The following is a 13959-nucleotide window of genomic DNA, read 5'->3' on the forward strand; positions in this document are numbered from 1 at the left end:
CCAGGCAGAACATGGGGCCCCAGGCAGAGCACAGGGGCCCCAGGCAGAGCACAGGGGCCCCAGGCAGCATATGGGGCCACAGGCAGAGCACAGGGGCCCCAGGCAGCATATGGGGCCACAGGCAGAGCACAGCGATATTTTGGACCACTGTGCGGTGTTTCAGACCCCCTGTGTGATGTCTGCGGCCCTGTTCTTAAGTATATTAAAGATTAAAGTAACGTATATTAAAGTATATTATAGATCAAATTTGACACGTTTATGAGCACCATTGAGTGATATACTCAAGAATGACATAATTTTTCAACATTTTATGGTTTCAAACTGTAAACACTCAGAGTTTTTTTTACTTCAACCAAAAAACCTTAACGGTTCATAAAAAACTTGACTGTTCAGGATATGATATAAGTCATAGTATTCTGAATCTTTAACTTATAAAGATACCTTTACATGGGGTGATTATTGGTTCCAGAGAGGCTTTTGGCCGATAATCGTACACATGGCTGGTGACAGGACAATACAATATAAACGTTCAAAGGTAAACACTGATAACATTAAATTCTAATATATAATTGCCTAGAATACTACTTCCGGCAATTTGTGCCAACTTCCGTGGCTTTGTCCGGAGATAATGTCCGGAGATAAGTGACGTCACCAGCGTCCTACACCCGCTCAGGGTGGACAAAGATATATGCCTTCGTGGTGCGCGGCACTTTTCTGATTGGTTGCCGCCTGCCGCGAGCGACCAATCAGAAATGTGCCGTACTGTGACACACTCCGCCCGCCATTTTGGTGTGATTTTTGAATTTTTACCTCACAGCAAGTTTCTACTGCGTGGAGGCGGTCCCAGTGACGTCGCTCTTCAAGCTCCTGCCGAATTTCGTCAAAAAAATGATAATACCATTTACCAAAACTATATATATTTAGTTGTGAAGTGGTTTAGTGACATTTTCACACCAATTTTGAACTTCTGTTTGGTGTTTTCTCCATATACTGCCTATTATTCACTGACTGTTATACTGAGAGACTGCCGTTTATTAACCTCTTCTTTGCCACACTGGGTATATTGCTCTATTATTTGCCACATAAGGACATTGTCCATTATTGCCCAGCAATTTCTCTGCAATATAAACTGCCTATTTATTAATATCTGTATTCCTGCAAAGAACTATTGCCTATTATTAACTGGCTATTTTCCTACTACCTGACACTGCCTCTTATTAACCTGTTGTTTGCCACCACCACGCTTAAAGCTGTTTAGCTTAGCCAACATGAGCTCTAATAGTAAGGATACTAATGACACAGAGCCCAAAGCTGCTGATGGCGCACGTAAGATTAGGTCTGATATAAAGTATACTAATAATGCAGAGCAAAAAGACGCCGATGCCGCACGTAAGCGTAAACAGCGTGCTAACAAGAGTACAGAGGATAGATGCAAGCGCCTGGACACTGTTAAGTATAGTAATGACACAGAGTCCAAAGCTGCTGATGGCGCACGTAAGATCAGGTCTGATATAAAGTATGGTAATGATGCAGAGCGAAAAGCCGCCGATGCCGGACGTAAGCGTAAACAGCGTGTTAACAAGAGTACAGAGGATAGATGCAAGTGCCTGGATACTGTTAAGTATACTAATGACACAGAGTGTAAAGCTGCTGATGGCGCACGTAAGATCAGGTCTGATATAAAGTATGGTAATGATGCAGAGCAAAAAGACGCCGATGCCGCACGTAAGCGTAAACAGCGTGCTAACAAGAGTACAGAGGATAGATGCAAGCGCCTGGACACTGTTAAGTATAGTAATGACACAGAGTCCAAAGCTGCTGATGGCGCACGTAAGATCAGGTCTGATATAAAGTATGGTAATGATGCAGAGCGAAAAGCCGCCGATGCCGCACGTAAGCGTAAACAGCGTGTTAACAAGAGTACAGAGGATAGATGCAAGTGCCTGGATACTGTTAAGTATACTAATGACACAGAGTGTAAAGCTGCTGATGGCGCACGTAAGATCAGGTCTGATATAAAGTATGGTAATGATGCAGAGCGAAAAGCCGCCGATGCCACACGTAAGCGCAAACAGCGTGTTAACAAGAGTACAGAGGATAGATGCAAGCGCCTGGATACTGTTAAGTATACTAATGACACAGAGTCCAAAGCTGCTGATGGCGCACGTAAGATCAGGTCTGATATAAAGTATGGTAATGATGCAGAGCGAAAAGCCGCCGATGCTGCACGTAAGCACAAACAGCGTGTTAACAAGAGTACAGAGGATAGATGCAAGCGCCTGGATACTGTTAAGTATACTAATGACACAGAGTCCAAAGCTGCTGATGGCGCACGTAAGATCAGGTCTGATATAAAGTATGGTAATGATGCAGAGCGAAAAGCCGCCGATGCCACACGTAAGCGCAAACAGCGTGTTAACAAGAGTACAGAGGAGAGATGCAAGCGCCTGGACACTGTTAAGTATACTAATGACACAGAGCCCAAAGCTGCTGATGGCGCACGTAACATCAGGTCTGATAATAAGTATACCAATGACGCAGAGCGAAAAGCCGCCGATGCTGCACGTAAGCGTAAACAGCGTGCTAACAAGAGTACAGAGGATAGATGCAAGCGCCTGGACACTGTTAAGTATACTAATGACACAGAGCCCAAAGCTGCTGATGGCGCACGTAACATCAGGTCTGATAATAAGTATACCAATGACGCACAGCGAAAAGACACCGATGCTGCACGTAAGTGCAAACAGCGTGCTAACAAGAGTACAGAGGATAGATGCAAGCGCCTGGACACTGTTAAGTACACTAATGACACAGAGCCCAAAGCTGCTGATGGCGCACGTAACATCAGGTCTGATAATAAGTATACCAATGACGCAGAGCGAAAAGCCGCCGATGCCGCACGTAAGCGCAAACAGCGTGCTAACGAGACTACAGAGGACAGACAGAAGCGCTTGGACACTGTTAATGCTGCTTGCAATAAACGCATTACTAATGAGTCTTTTGAGGACAAAACTAATTGATTAAGTAATAAAGCTGCTGCTGCACGCTCTCAACGTTGCAAACATAATATTTCCAAGTCCTCAGTCATAGATTCTGCCCACAATACAGCTTCTTTGTCTCCATTCATAGAATGTGTGCAGCCTGAAGCTCCTTTAACCGTTGGTAAATCTGCACGTAAGCGCAAACACTGTCCTACTTACACTCCAAATTATAAACGCCGTCGCCTGTACACCGTTAAGTCTGCTTATAAGACATGCTTCACACCTGACTCTTCTAAGGCAACAAACAAACCATTACCAAATGCAGCTGGTGCACGCCGTGAACGGCGCAAAAAAACCGCTTGCACCTCCATATTAATAAACCCTGACCACGATACACCTTCCAACTCCTCAGTGATTGAATCTGTGGACAGTGAAGATCCTCTACCAGGTCCACGCTTTATATATGTTGGCTTAAAGAAACATTCCAATGCTCCGTTACCACAACCTGTACCTCAACATCCTACAGGTTTTACTAATGATGACAGTACCATAGTAGAACACTCCTGTGGTCCTATGAACTATTTATGTGAACATTGTCAAGCATTACATTTTAATGCTGAGATACCAGCAGATAAAAATTTTACTCTGTGTTGTCACAAGAATAAAGTGCATATACCTATACCCCAATATCCCGAGGTCTTTAAACGATTGCTGACAGGGGAGAGTGAGTTCAGTAAGAATCTCATGGAAAATATTCGTAGTATTAACAGCTCATTTGCTTTCGCCTCCATGGGTGCCAATATATCCCCTCCACCTGGACATGGCCCTTACTGTTTCCGTATACATGGACAAATATATCATCGTACTGGAACCCTACATCCCAGTGATGATCAAGTTCCAGCTTATGCCCAACTGTATATTTTGGATACCGCTACCGCGAATGAACAACGTTTAAACTGTGAACAAAATCAAAAATGTCATCCCACTTTGATGAGTATAATTGCTCTTCAGTTAGACAATGTGAATCCCTTTGTTGCTGCCTACAAAATGTTACGAGATGTGGAACATGAAGAACATCTTAAAGCTGAAGCTAATGGCACTCTCATGCCAAATATCATCATGGCCCTTAAACAAGATCGGAATCAAGACCCTCGCCGATATAATAATCCAACTGTCAATGAAGTTGCTGTCGTATTTGAAAATGACAATGGAGAGCCACCATTTAATCGTGATATTTTAATACATTTACAACCGGACCCCAAAAATCCTTTGGCGCCAAGAACACAACAGGTCAGCATTCTACACAGTAATTTAGATGCTTTACTCTATCCTTTATTTTTCCCTTACGGAGACCAGGGCTGGCATGATGGCCTCAAGCAACAAGGGCAAAGTCCACGCAGAGTTACACAACTGCAATATTACTGCTATGTGCTGTCTGTCCGTAATCAGTTTAATCCACTCCTGAATGGTGGCAAACTCACTCAGCAGTACTTAGTGGATGCTTATGTGAAAATCGAGGCAAATCGCCTAAATTATATCCGTCAACACCAAAAGGAATTGAAAGTAGAGGATTATTGTGTACTCCAGGAACATCTCCAGAAAAAATCCATTGAGAAGGGCATCCCCATTGGAAAAACGGTCATTTTACCATCTTCGTTTGAAGGCAGTCCCAGGAATATGCAGCAGCGGTACCAGGATGCCATGGCTATTGTGACTAAATATGGTCGTCCTGATCTATTCATCACCATGACCTGTAATCCGAAATGGAATGATATTACTGAGAATTTGGAACCTTGGCAGCGTGTGGAACATAGACCTGATTTGGTGGCACGTGTTTTCAAAATAAAACTGGAAGCACTCTTAAAAGACATTAACAACGGATTATTTGGGAAAGTTTGCGCTATGGTTCATGTAATTGAATTTCAAAAACGTGGCCTTCCACACGCTCACATTTTGATTATTCTGGACAGCAACTCCAAATTAAGGACTGAGGAGGACATAGACAATACAGTGTGGGCTGAAATTCCCAATCCTACCCACTACCGTCAGCTCCATAAAATTGTTCTCCAACATATGATTCATGGTCCATGTGGAGAACACAACCCAAATTCTCCCTGTATGGATCTGGGGAAGTGTACAAAAGGTTTCCCTAAAGATTTGCAACGAAGAACCATCATAGCTAAGGAAGCCTATCCTACTTATCGCAGACACTTTGGCCCATCTTTTCAACACCATTCTAACATGATTGACAATTCGTGGGTGGTTCCATATAATCCGTTCCTGCTATTAAAATACAAGTGCCATATAAATGTCGAAGTTTGTGGTTCCATTCAGGCTGTGAAATATTTATTTAAATACGTCTACAAAGGACATGATAAAGCCAATCTTGAAATCTGCCAGACTAACATCCAACATGATGAAACACACCAATTCATGGATTCAAGATATGTCAGTGCACCAGAGGCAGCTTGGCCAATATTCTCATATCCAATGCATAAACAATCTCATAGCATCATTCGCCTTGCTGTACATCTACCGCATTCTCAGCCACTCTATTTTCATGAGGATGACTCTATTGGAAACATCAAACAAAAGCTCCATCAAAATTCTACACTTATGGCCTACTTCAAGCTTAATCAGAACGACCATCATGCTCATATTTATTTATACCGTGAAATTCCCGAAAACTATGTTTGGAAAGAAGGTTCTTGGGAAGTTAGAAAGCGAGCAGGTGGTTCTGTGATTGGACGAATGTATACTGTCAGTGTGAAAGACCAAGAACGCTACTATTTAAGATTGTTATTGTTACATGTCAAAGGTGCAACCAGTTTTGACAGCATAAAAACTGTACACGGAGTCACACATGAAACCTTCAAAGATGCGGCATTAGCTCTTGGCTTACTATTTGATGATAGTCTGTGGAGAAATACATTACTTGATGCCAGTATTCTCAACATGCCAGCACAGCTACGTGACATGTTTGCCTACATTTGTATTTTTGGTCCTCCAGCTAAACCTCGGGACTTATGGGATGAATTTAAGGAACACTTTGTAGAAGACTACTGCTATGCATACCACTCCGACACTCTGGAGTGTGTCAATTGTGAAGGCTATGCTATGACAGATGTCCAACATGTTCTTAAAGCTCATGGCAAAACTTATACTGATTTTAATTTGCCACGTCCAGTCAAGAAACAACACCTCCTCCCACAGTATGATAAAGATTATGAGTTATCAGCAGCTGCTGAAATGAAAGCTACTCTAAATGAGGACCAACTTTTTGCTTTTGATGCTATCACTCAAGCTTTAGAAGACACTAATTCTACAGCAAAGTGTTTTTTCCTTGATGGTCCTGGTGGCAGCGGAAAAACGTACCTATATCATCTACTCCTACATCAGCTAAGAGGACAAGGAGACATTGTGTCACTTGCTGCCACTACTGGAATTGCCGCCAACTTGCTACAAGGTGGACGAACCATTCATTCTCTTTATGGGATTCCAATTCCTGTGAATGAAACATCTGTTTCCAGGATTAAGAATGATACCGATGCAGCAAAAGATTTGCACAGCACTAAACTTTTTATTATTGATGAGTGCACAATGCTATCCAAATATGCATTGCATGTCATTGATAGAGTTTTACGTGATGTCATGACAACAAATGTAGCTCACAAAGAAAAAACACCGTTTGGAGGTAAAGTGATTGTTTTTGGAGGCGACTTTAGACAATGTCTTCCTGTCATCCCTCATGGGACAAGAACTGATGTTGTAGAGAGCTGTATAAAATATTCACAACACTGGCAACATTTTACTCGCCTGCCACTTATTAACAACATGCGCTCCATTGATCCTCACTACAGCAGTTGGTTGCTTCAACTGGGAAATGGTAAACTATCTAATGAACATAACCTTGGAGATGACGTAATTGAAATTCCTCCAGACATGGTATGCACTGGCTCTTTAATAATTGAAATTTTTGGAGATAATCTTTGTATTGATGTGAATGACACCGAAAGCATAAATACAGCTGCATCTCATGCAATTTTATGTCCAAAAAATGAGGACGTTGAGAAAGTCAATTCCCAAGTCATGGATTTATTGATAGGTGACTATACTGAATATATCAGTGATGATTCCATCGATCCTGATGAAGCTGATGACCTCGATCAATACCCACTTGAGTTTTTGAATTCACTAACACCAACTGGAATGCCTTCACATCGGCTGAAACTTAAAATTGGCACCATTGTCATGTTATTACGTAATCTGAACAAGAACAAAGGTCTCTGCAATGGTACGCGGCTCATTGTCACTGCCTTACATGCCAATATCATACTGGCTAAAGTAATTAGTGGGTCAGCAGCAGGAAATGTGGTATTCATTCCACGAATTGATTTGTGTCCATCAGAGACTGGATTACCTTTTAAATTAAGACGGAGACAATTTCCCATCAAGCCCGCATTTGCAATGACCATAAATAAATCTCAAGGCCAGACCCTCCATCGAGTTGGCATTTATCTACCAGAACCTGCTTTTGCCCATGGTCAATTGTATGTTGCTTTTTCCAGGGTGAAGCAATGTTGCAATGTGAGGGTTAAAGTGGTTAATACACCACTTCAAGTACAATTATTGGCTGATAGTACTAAAGTCTTCACACGTAATATTATCTACAAAAATATTTTAGTTTAAAGTTACTTTTCTTTTTTTTCATTATTCAGTTTTTCTAATAACATAGAGAGCAATAGGCAAATTCTATGTATAGAGATAAGGAAAAAAAACAAAAACAAAAAAAAATTAGTGTAGCCATAGACATATACACTCACCGGCCACTTTATTAGGTACACCATGCTAGTAACGGGTTGGACCCCCTTTTGCCTTCAGAACTGCCTCAATTCTTCGTGGCATAGATTCAACAAGGTGCTGGAAGCATTCCTCAGAGATTTTGGTCCATATTGACATGATGGCATCACACAGTTGCCGCAGATTTGTCGGCTGCACATCCCAAAGATGCTCCATACAAGGCAGGATGGATCCATGCTTTCATGTTGTTTACGCCAAATTCTGACCCTACCATCCGAATGTCGCAGCAGAAATCGAGACTCATCAGACCAAGCAACGTTTTTCCAATCTTCTACTGTCCAATTTCAATGAGCTTGTACAAATTGTAGCCTCAGTTTCCTGTTCTTAGCTGAAAGGAGTGGTACCCGGTGTGGTCTTCTGCTGCTGTAGCCCATCTGCCTCAAAGTTCGACGCACTGTGCGTTCAGAGATGCTCTTAGGCCTACCTTGGTTGTAACGGGTGGCGATTTGAGTCACTGTTGCCTTTCTATCAGCTCGAACCAGTCTGCCCATTCTCCTCTGACCTCTGGCATCAACAAGGCATTTCCGCCCACAGAACTGCCGCTCACTGGATTTTTTTACTTTTTCGGACCATTCTCTGTAAACCCTAGAGATGGTTGTGCGTGAAAATCCCAGTAGATCAGCAGTTTCTGAAATACTCAGACCAGCCCTTCTGGCACCAACAACCATGCCACGTTCAAAGGCACTCAAATCACCTTTCTTCCCCATACTGATGCTCGGTTTGAACTGCAGGAGATTGTCTTGACCATGTCTACATGCCTAAATGCACTGAGTTGCCGCCATGTGATTGGCTGATTAGAAATTAAGTGTTAACAAGAAGTTGGACAGGTGTACCTAATAAAGTGGCCAGTGAGTGTAGATTTTAAGTACTTATGTAGGAAATACGTATATAACATACGTACTCATTAGCATATAGGGTTAATAACTCTATATCATATCTACATAAATTTAGAAATATGATATATCAATACATATTTTTATAGGTAAGTAGAACACATATTAAGTACAAGATGTAAGATGTGTATCATCCAAATGCCTGTATTTGGTGATAGGAACCTGTATTTGAAGCTCCAGCAGTATAGCTGCTGAGAGATTTCATTTTGTTTTTAAAAAGGGTGAGGTTTTTGTGAACAGGTAAGAGACGGGTGGGATGGCTGTTCACACACATCTCTATCTCCAGGTGTGTTCTGTACATAGAAATAGATATATAGATAGGTACATATTTAGATAGATAGGGAAAGAATAGAGATTTTGCTTTCACATCAACATTTTTCTGCTATTTGGAGAATTTATGGTGGAAAAAAGGCTACTTCTGCACTTCCTGCCTAAGGGCTGACCCACGCCACTCTTGCTGTAAGTTGCATGCAATGTATACGGAATTTGTACTTCACTTGCGGCAGGTGCGGCACATGTGGTTTCTGCAGTTTTCGCCACAAAATCTCCACTTACCAGTGTTTTTGTTGTGGCTGCATTTAATGCAATTGTCGAAGCCGCGTTTGCCGCATTTACTGCAAGTTAACTCCAAGCTTCATCTACATTGCATGGCACTTGCTGAAAGTGTGTTGTAGGTCAGTTCTTTGGTGCCAAGTGTGGAAGTTGTATTGTTTTTAACATTACTTCTGCAAATATCAGAAACATGCAGATGTGAAAGAGGTTTGAGTATTAAGAAATAGGAATCAGTTAGTTAGGACCCATCAGTTCAAAGGCTACCGTGACGTGGTTGATGGGCATGCTTATATTAGCCCATCGGTGTACTATGAACGTTGATTTCTTAAATTTTACACTTCTGTAAAAATAAACAAAAAATTTGGATACACAAAAAGGCTTTTATTTCTGTTGTACTTATTAGAATTATTTAAAATGAAGGCTTAGCTAAGCCCAAGAGATGATTAAAAACGTTTCATACCAACCCATCAGATGTAAAATTACTGTGAAAATACCTGATGGGCACACAAGTATGCACCAGTATGGGTACTAAGAGCCCTTCCACATAATAATGAAATATTTTAAAATGTCATAGAACATACCAATATACATAGTTATTGATACATATTTTTTACATTATTGTTCTTAAGCAAAGAACCGTTGTTGTGGCATTTGCCACAACACGCAAAGTTGTTGTCTGATGTCTTTCATCACTCCCCTCATAAGCATGTTCATGGATCCTGTGTAACTGTACCTTAAATAACAAGAATTGTCAAGAGCTGGTGAGTGCAGCCATTTTTTGTTCTTTCTTACTATTATTTATTAATTGTATTATTCTTACATTTGAATAAATAAAGTATATATGGATTCTAGACTCCCGATTCTTTAGAATCGGGCTACCATCTAGTACTTTATATTTGACATTTTGGTCCTAGATTCCGGATCTTCCTCAGAAAGCAATGCATTTCCGTAGACTGGGTAATTCTAAATGGATTGTGCCACTGCATGTGTGACTTTTGTCACAATCCCTCTGCGCCATGTCTCCTTGAATTACCCTGTTTATGGCAATCCATTGCTTTCTGATAAAGATCCGGAATCTAGGACCGAAATGTCAAATATATAGTGCAACTGAATTGTCTAAACTAAAATGTTTCACTATTCTACTGCTCAACCCGAGTGGCAAGCCTATCTCTACTAATGTTACCGATCCCTTCTTCGGAAACACTACTCTAATGGAGTAACGTATCGTTCTCTATAATATATTACTTCTCTTCATAGGTACCAAGATCTCAATGTTCAGAAAATTGTCCACCTGGTAGCAGAAAGATCAATATTAACACCAAGCCAGTCTGTTGTTATGGCTGTATAATGTGCTCAGAAGGAGAAATATCTAATATAACTGGTAAATATAAATTACATTTCTGATCAAAATAATTTAATGTATCATTTTTTATTCATTTGTGATGTGCTTTGTGATTTTTTTGTGATTTAAGTGAACTGTATACTAAATCATTATTCTAGCCTAATTCATTTTAATATATTTTTAAATATAGATGTACCTCTGTAAATATTCCCTCTTGTATGAAGTCCTTGTTCACTTACATAAATAAGGATGTGGTAGAACTCTTCATTTTTTTCATCACTTCAAGTTTACACCTTTTACATCAAGCACATGCTCCTTACCTTGTGTTATACCCCATTATGCTTCCCCCCAAAAAGATATGAAGATTGGGATTATCTCAAATACAATGTCTGGTGGAGCGCATGCTCAAGTGGTGGATGCAGAAAGGATCTTGAATCTGCGATCTGTATGTGCCTGTCACGTCGCTCGGCTCCGTTAGGCAGGTCACATGATCGGAGCTTGGATACTTCATTTTCGTCATGTGCCGTATCCGGCTTGCACATGTGCCATTGTAACCAGCAACTACGGACGTCATTGGCACATGGATTTTCCATTGGGTGGGCCCGGTCTTTTCCCCCGAAGAAGAAGGGTGAATCATGAGCATCGGGGCCCAGAGGCAGATTCTTTCCTGCACTCTCTGAAACAGCAACTGTAATGATTTGAGGTATATCACTCTCCAATATGGGTTAAATTGTCTACATTTAAATTTTTCACTATTCTAGTGCTCAACATATAAATTGATATTCTCGCTATTTGTTTATATATATATTGAGAGGTTTATTTCCAGCTTCCTCTTTTTTCCTACCACCTTTTCCTGTTTTTAACCTATGTCGTTATTTTAATCATGTATAAATAAAACTTAGCAATTTTAATTAAAGCTTTTTTGTCACTTCTAATTTTTGCACATAGGTACATATAAGTTTGGGTCCCTGTTCCAAATACCTTTGTTTATGTATCTGTGACCATTTAGAAGTGCCACTCATCAGTATAGGTATTTGTTGATTTGGGACAACTAATTTATATTTATTAAATCTTCCTTCTTGTAGTTTAATCAGCTGCACATACAGTAGATTGGGAAAATGAATTATGGTTGGGGCAAACAAGGAGGTGATCTTTCATTATGAGATCAATATTGTTATATATGCTGATGCATCATAAGTTAACATTATGCCACCCTTTATTAGGGTTAACCTTGAGTTAGTCACACCAAGAGACTTACACTATTATTTGTGTGCGACCCCAACAAGGATTTTTACTTTATTTTTCACTTTATTTAGGAACTTAAGGCACCACTCCAGCAGAGTATTTTTTCAGGGCTGGAGTGGTGCTTTAAATGTAAGTCCCCTGCCCTTGTTCTTTTACTCTCCTCCATCATCTTTCCAGTTTTTCTGCACTATTCTGATCCCGCAGCACCACCTGGTGTCAGTAGCTTCTGACTGTCTGGAAATCAGAAGCTTTGTCACAAGCTCTCAATGCAAATGTATGAAAGTCAGAGCAAGGCTCTCAAAGACGTATTGAAAAATGACCTCCGTCATGCTCCATGAAACACTGCAGCATGCTGGAGGTCACCTTCCGATGGAGGCAAAAGGGAGCGATGTTGGAAAATGATGAAGGCGCCGACAGGTGAGTATTAAATTTCAGCAGTGCAAGAAAAAAAACATTGGAAGGGTGCGTTAAGGTTCAACATCTCAGCTAAACGATAATATAAAAATTTCAGTAAGCAACATAGTTAACCACTGCACCTATGAGCTTGATTCACCTTCATGACTTGGCCAAATTTTACAATTCTGACTAGTGTCACTTTATGGGGTAATAACTCTGGAGCTCTTCAAGGGATTGCACTAATTCTGAGTTAGTTTTTTTTGTGACATATTGTACTTCACGGCAGTGGAAAATTTCCTCTATACAACTTGCGTTTATTTTGGGGGAAAATATAAAAAAAATTGGAGAAAATTTTGAAAAAGGAGCAATCTTGAAAATGTTTATTTTTATGCCCTTAAATCAGAGAGATATGTCACACAAAATAGTTAATATATAATATTTCCCACATGTCTACTTTACATCATCACAATTTTTGAAAAATAATTTTAAGCTAGAAGCGTTAGAATTGACTAGTGATTTCTCATTTTCACAGCAGAGCTTGCAAAACGATTTATTTTAAGAGACCACATCACGTTTGAAGTGACTTTGAGGGGACTATATGACAGAAAATAACCAAAAGTGACACCATTCTAAAAAACTGCACCCCTCAAGGTGCTCTCAACCACATTCATTAAGTTTCTTAACTCCTTCAGGTGTTTCACAGGAATTTTACAAATGTGAAAAGAAAAAATCAACATTTAACTTTTTTCACAAAAATTTTACTTTAGACTCAATTATTTTATTTTCACAAGGGTAACAGGAGAAACTGCACAAACATTTTTCACCTGAGAACACTGAAAACTACTGTTTTGGCGCACGGCAGAGCTCGGAAGAGAACAAGTGCCATTTAACTTTTTTAACTCAAAATTAGCTGGAAAATGAATGGACGCCATGTTGCATTTGGAGAGCCGCTGATGTGCCTAAACAGTGTAAACCAGCTAACTTATCTAGATGTGTGGTAACCAACTTTAACCTATAGATGCTTAACAAAAGTTTATCACATTGAACATTGAAAATAAAAAATCATATTTTCCCAACAAAAAAGTTAATTTAGTCCCAAATGTTGACTTTTCACCAGGGTGAAAGGAGAAATTGACCCATTCAGTTTGTTGTACAATTACTCCTGAGTTTGCCAATACCCCATATGTGAAGAAAAACTTCTGTTTATGCACACTACAGGGCTCTGAATGCCGAATTGTGAATGCAAGTATTGTATGTCTGTCTAGCTTTGGGACTTTACACTTAGGCAGGCAGCTAGCATCAGTGGGGGTAATTAGCCGCTTGGCTTAGCATCTGTCTCCTACATGTGTGCGGTTAGCACAGTAAAGTTCCAGAGCAAGCACAAGCCTAGTCAGGGTATTAAGCTCAGAGCATCTGTTCCATTTCTGTGTGCGAGAGACACAGCTCAGTTGCAGAGCCTCTCTTTCATTTCTGTGTGCGAGTGACACAGCTCAGTTACAGAGCAGCTCTTTTGTTTCTGTGTGCGAGTGACTCAGCTTAGTTGCAGAACAGCTCTTTCATTTCTGTGAAGTAATCGATCGACGCGTGTTCCGTCATTCAACTGTAGCAGCAGATTTCCATCTCTGCACAGTGGACCCCAGGTTTCGATTGCGCTTTATTATTTATTTTATTTAGTGCAATCTGCCAACCC

General features: G+C 40.4%; 1 protein-coding gene across 1 annotated transcript in view; it reads left to right on the plus strand.

The window, feature by feature from the left end:
• The window catches only part of LOC143800729 (vomeronasal type-2 receptor 26-like), a 53836-nt gene that overhangs the window by 16184 nt on the left and 23693 nt on the right, over positions 1 to 13959 (plus strand). Inside the window, exon 2 of the mRNA XM_077281207.1 lies at positions 10544 to 10667. Coding sequence (XP_077137322.1) covers positions 10544 to 10667 — 124 coding nt within the window. The remainder of the gene's footprint in view (positions 1 to 10543; positions 10668 to 13959) is intronic.

This window comes from Ranitomeya variabilis, chromosome 1 (assembly GCF_051348905.1).
Source record: "Ranitomeya variabilis isolate aRanVar5 chromosome 1, aRanVar5.hap1, whole genome shotgun sequence".
NCBI lineage: Eukaryota > Metazoa > Chordata > Amphibia > Anura > Dendrobatidae > Ranitomeya > Ranitomeya variabilis.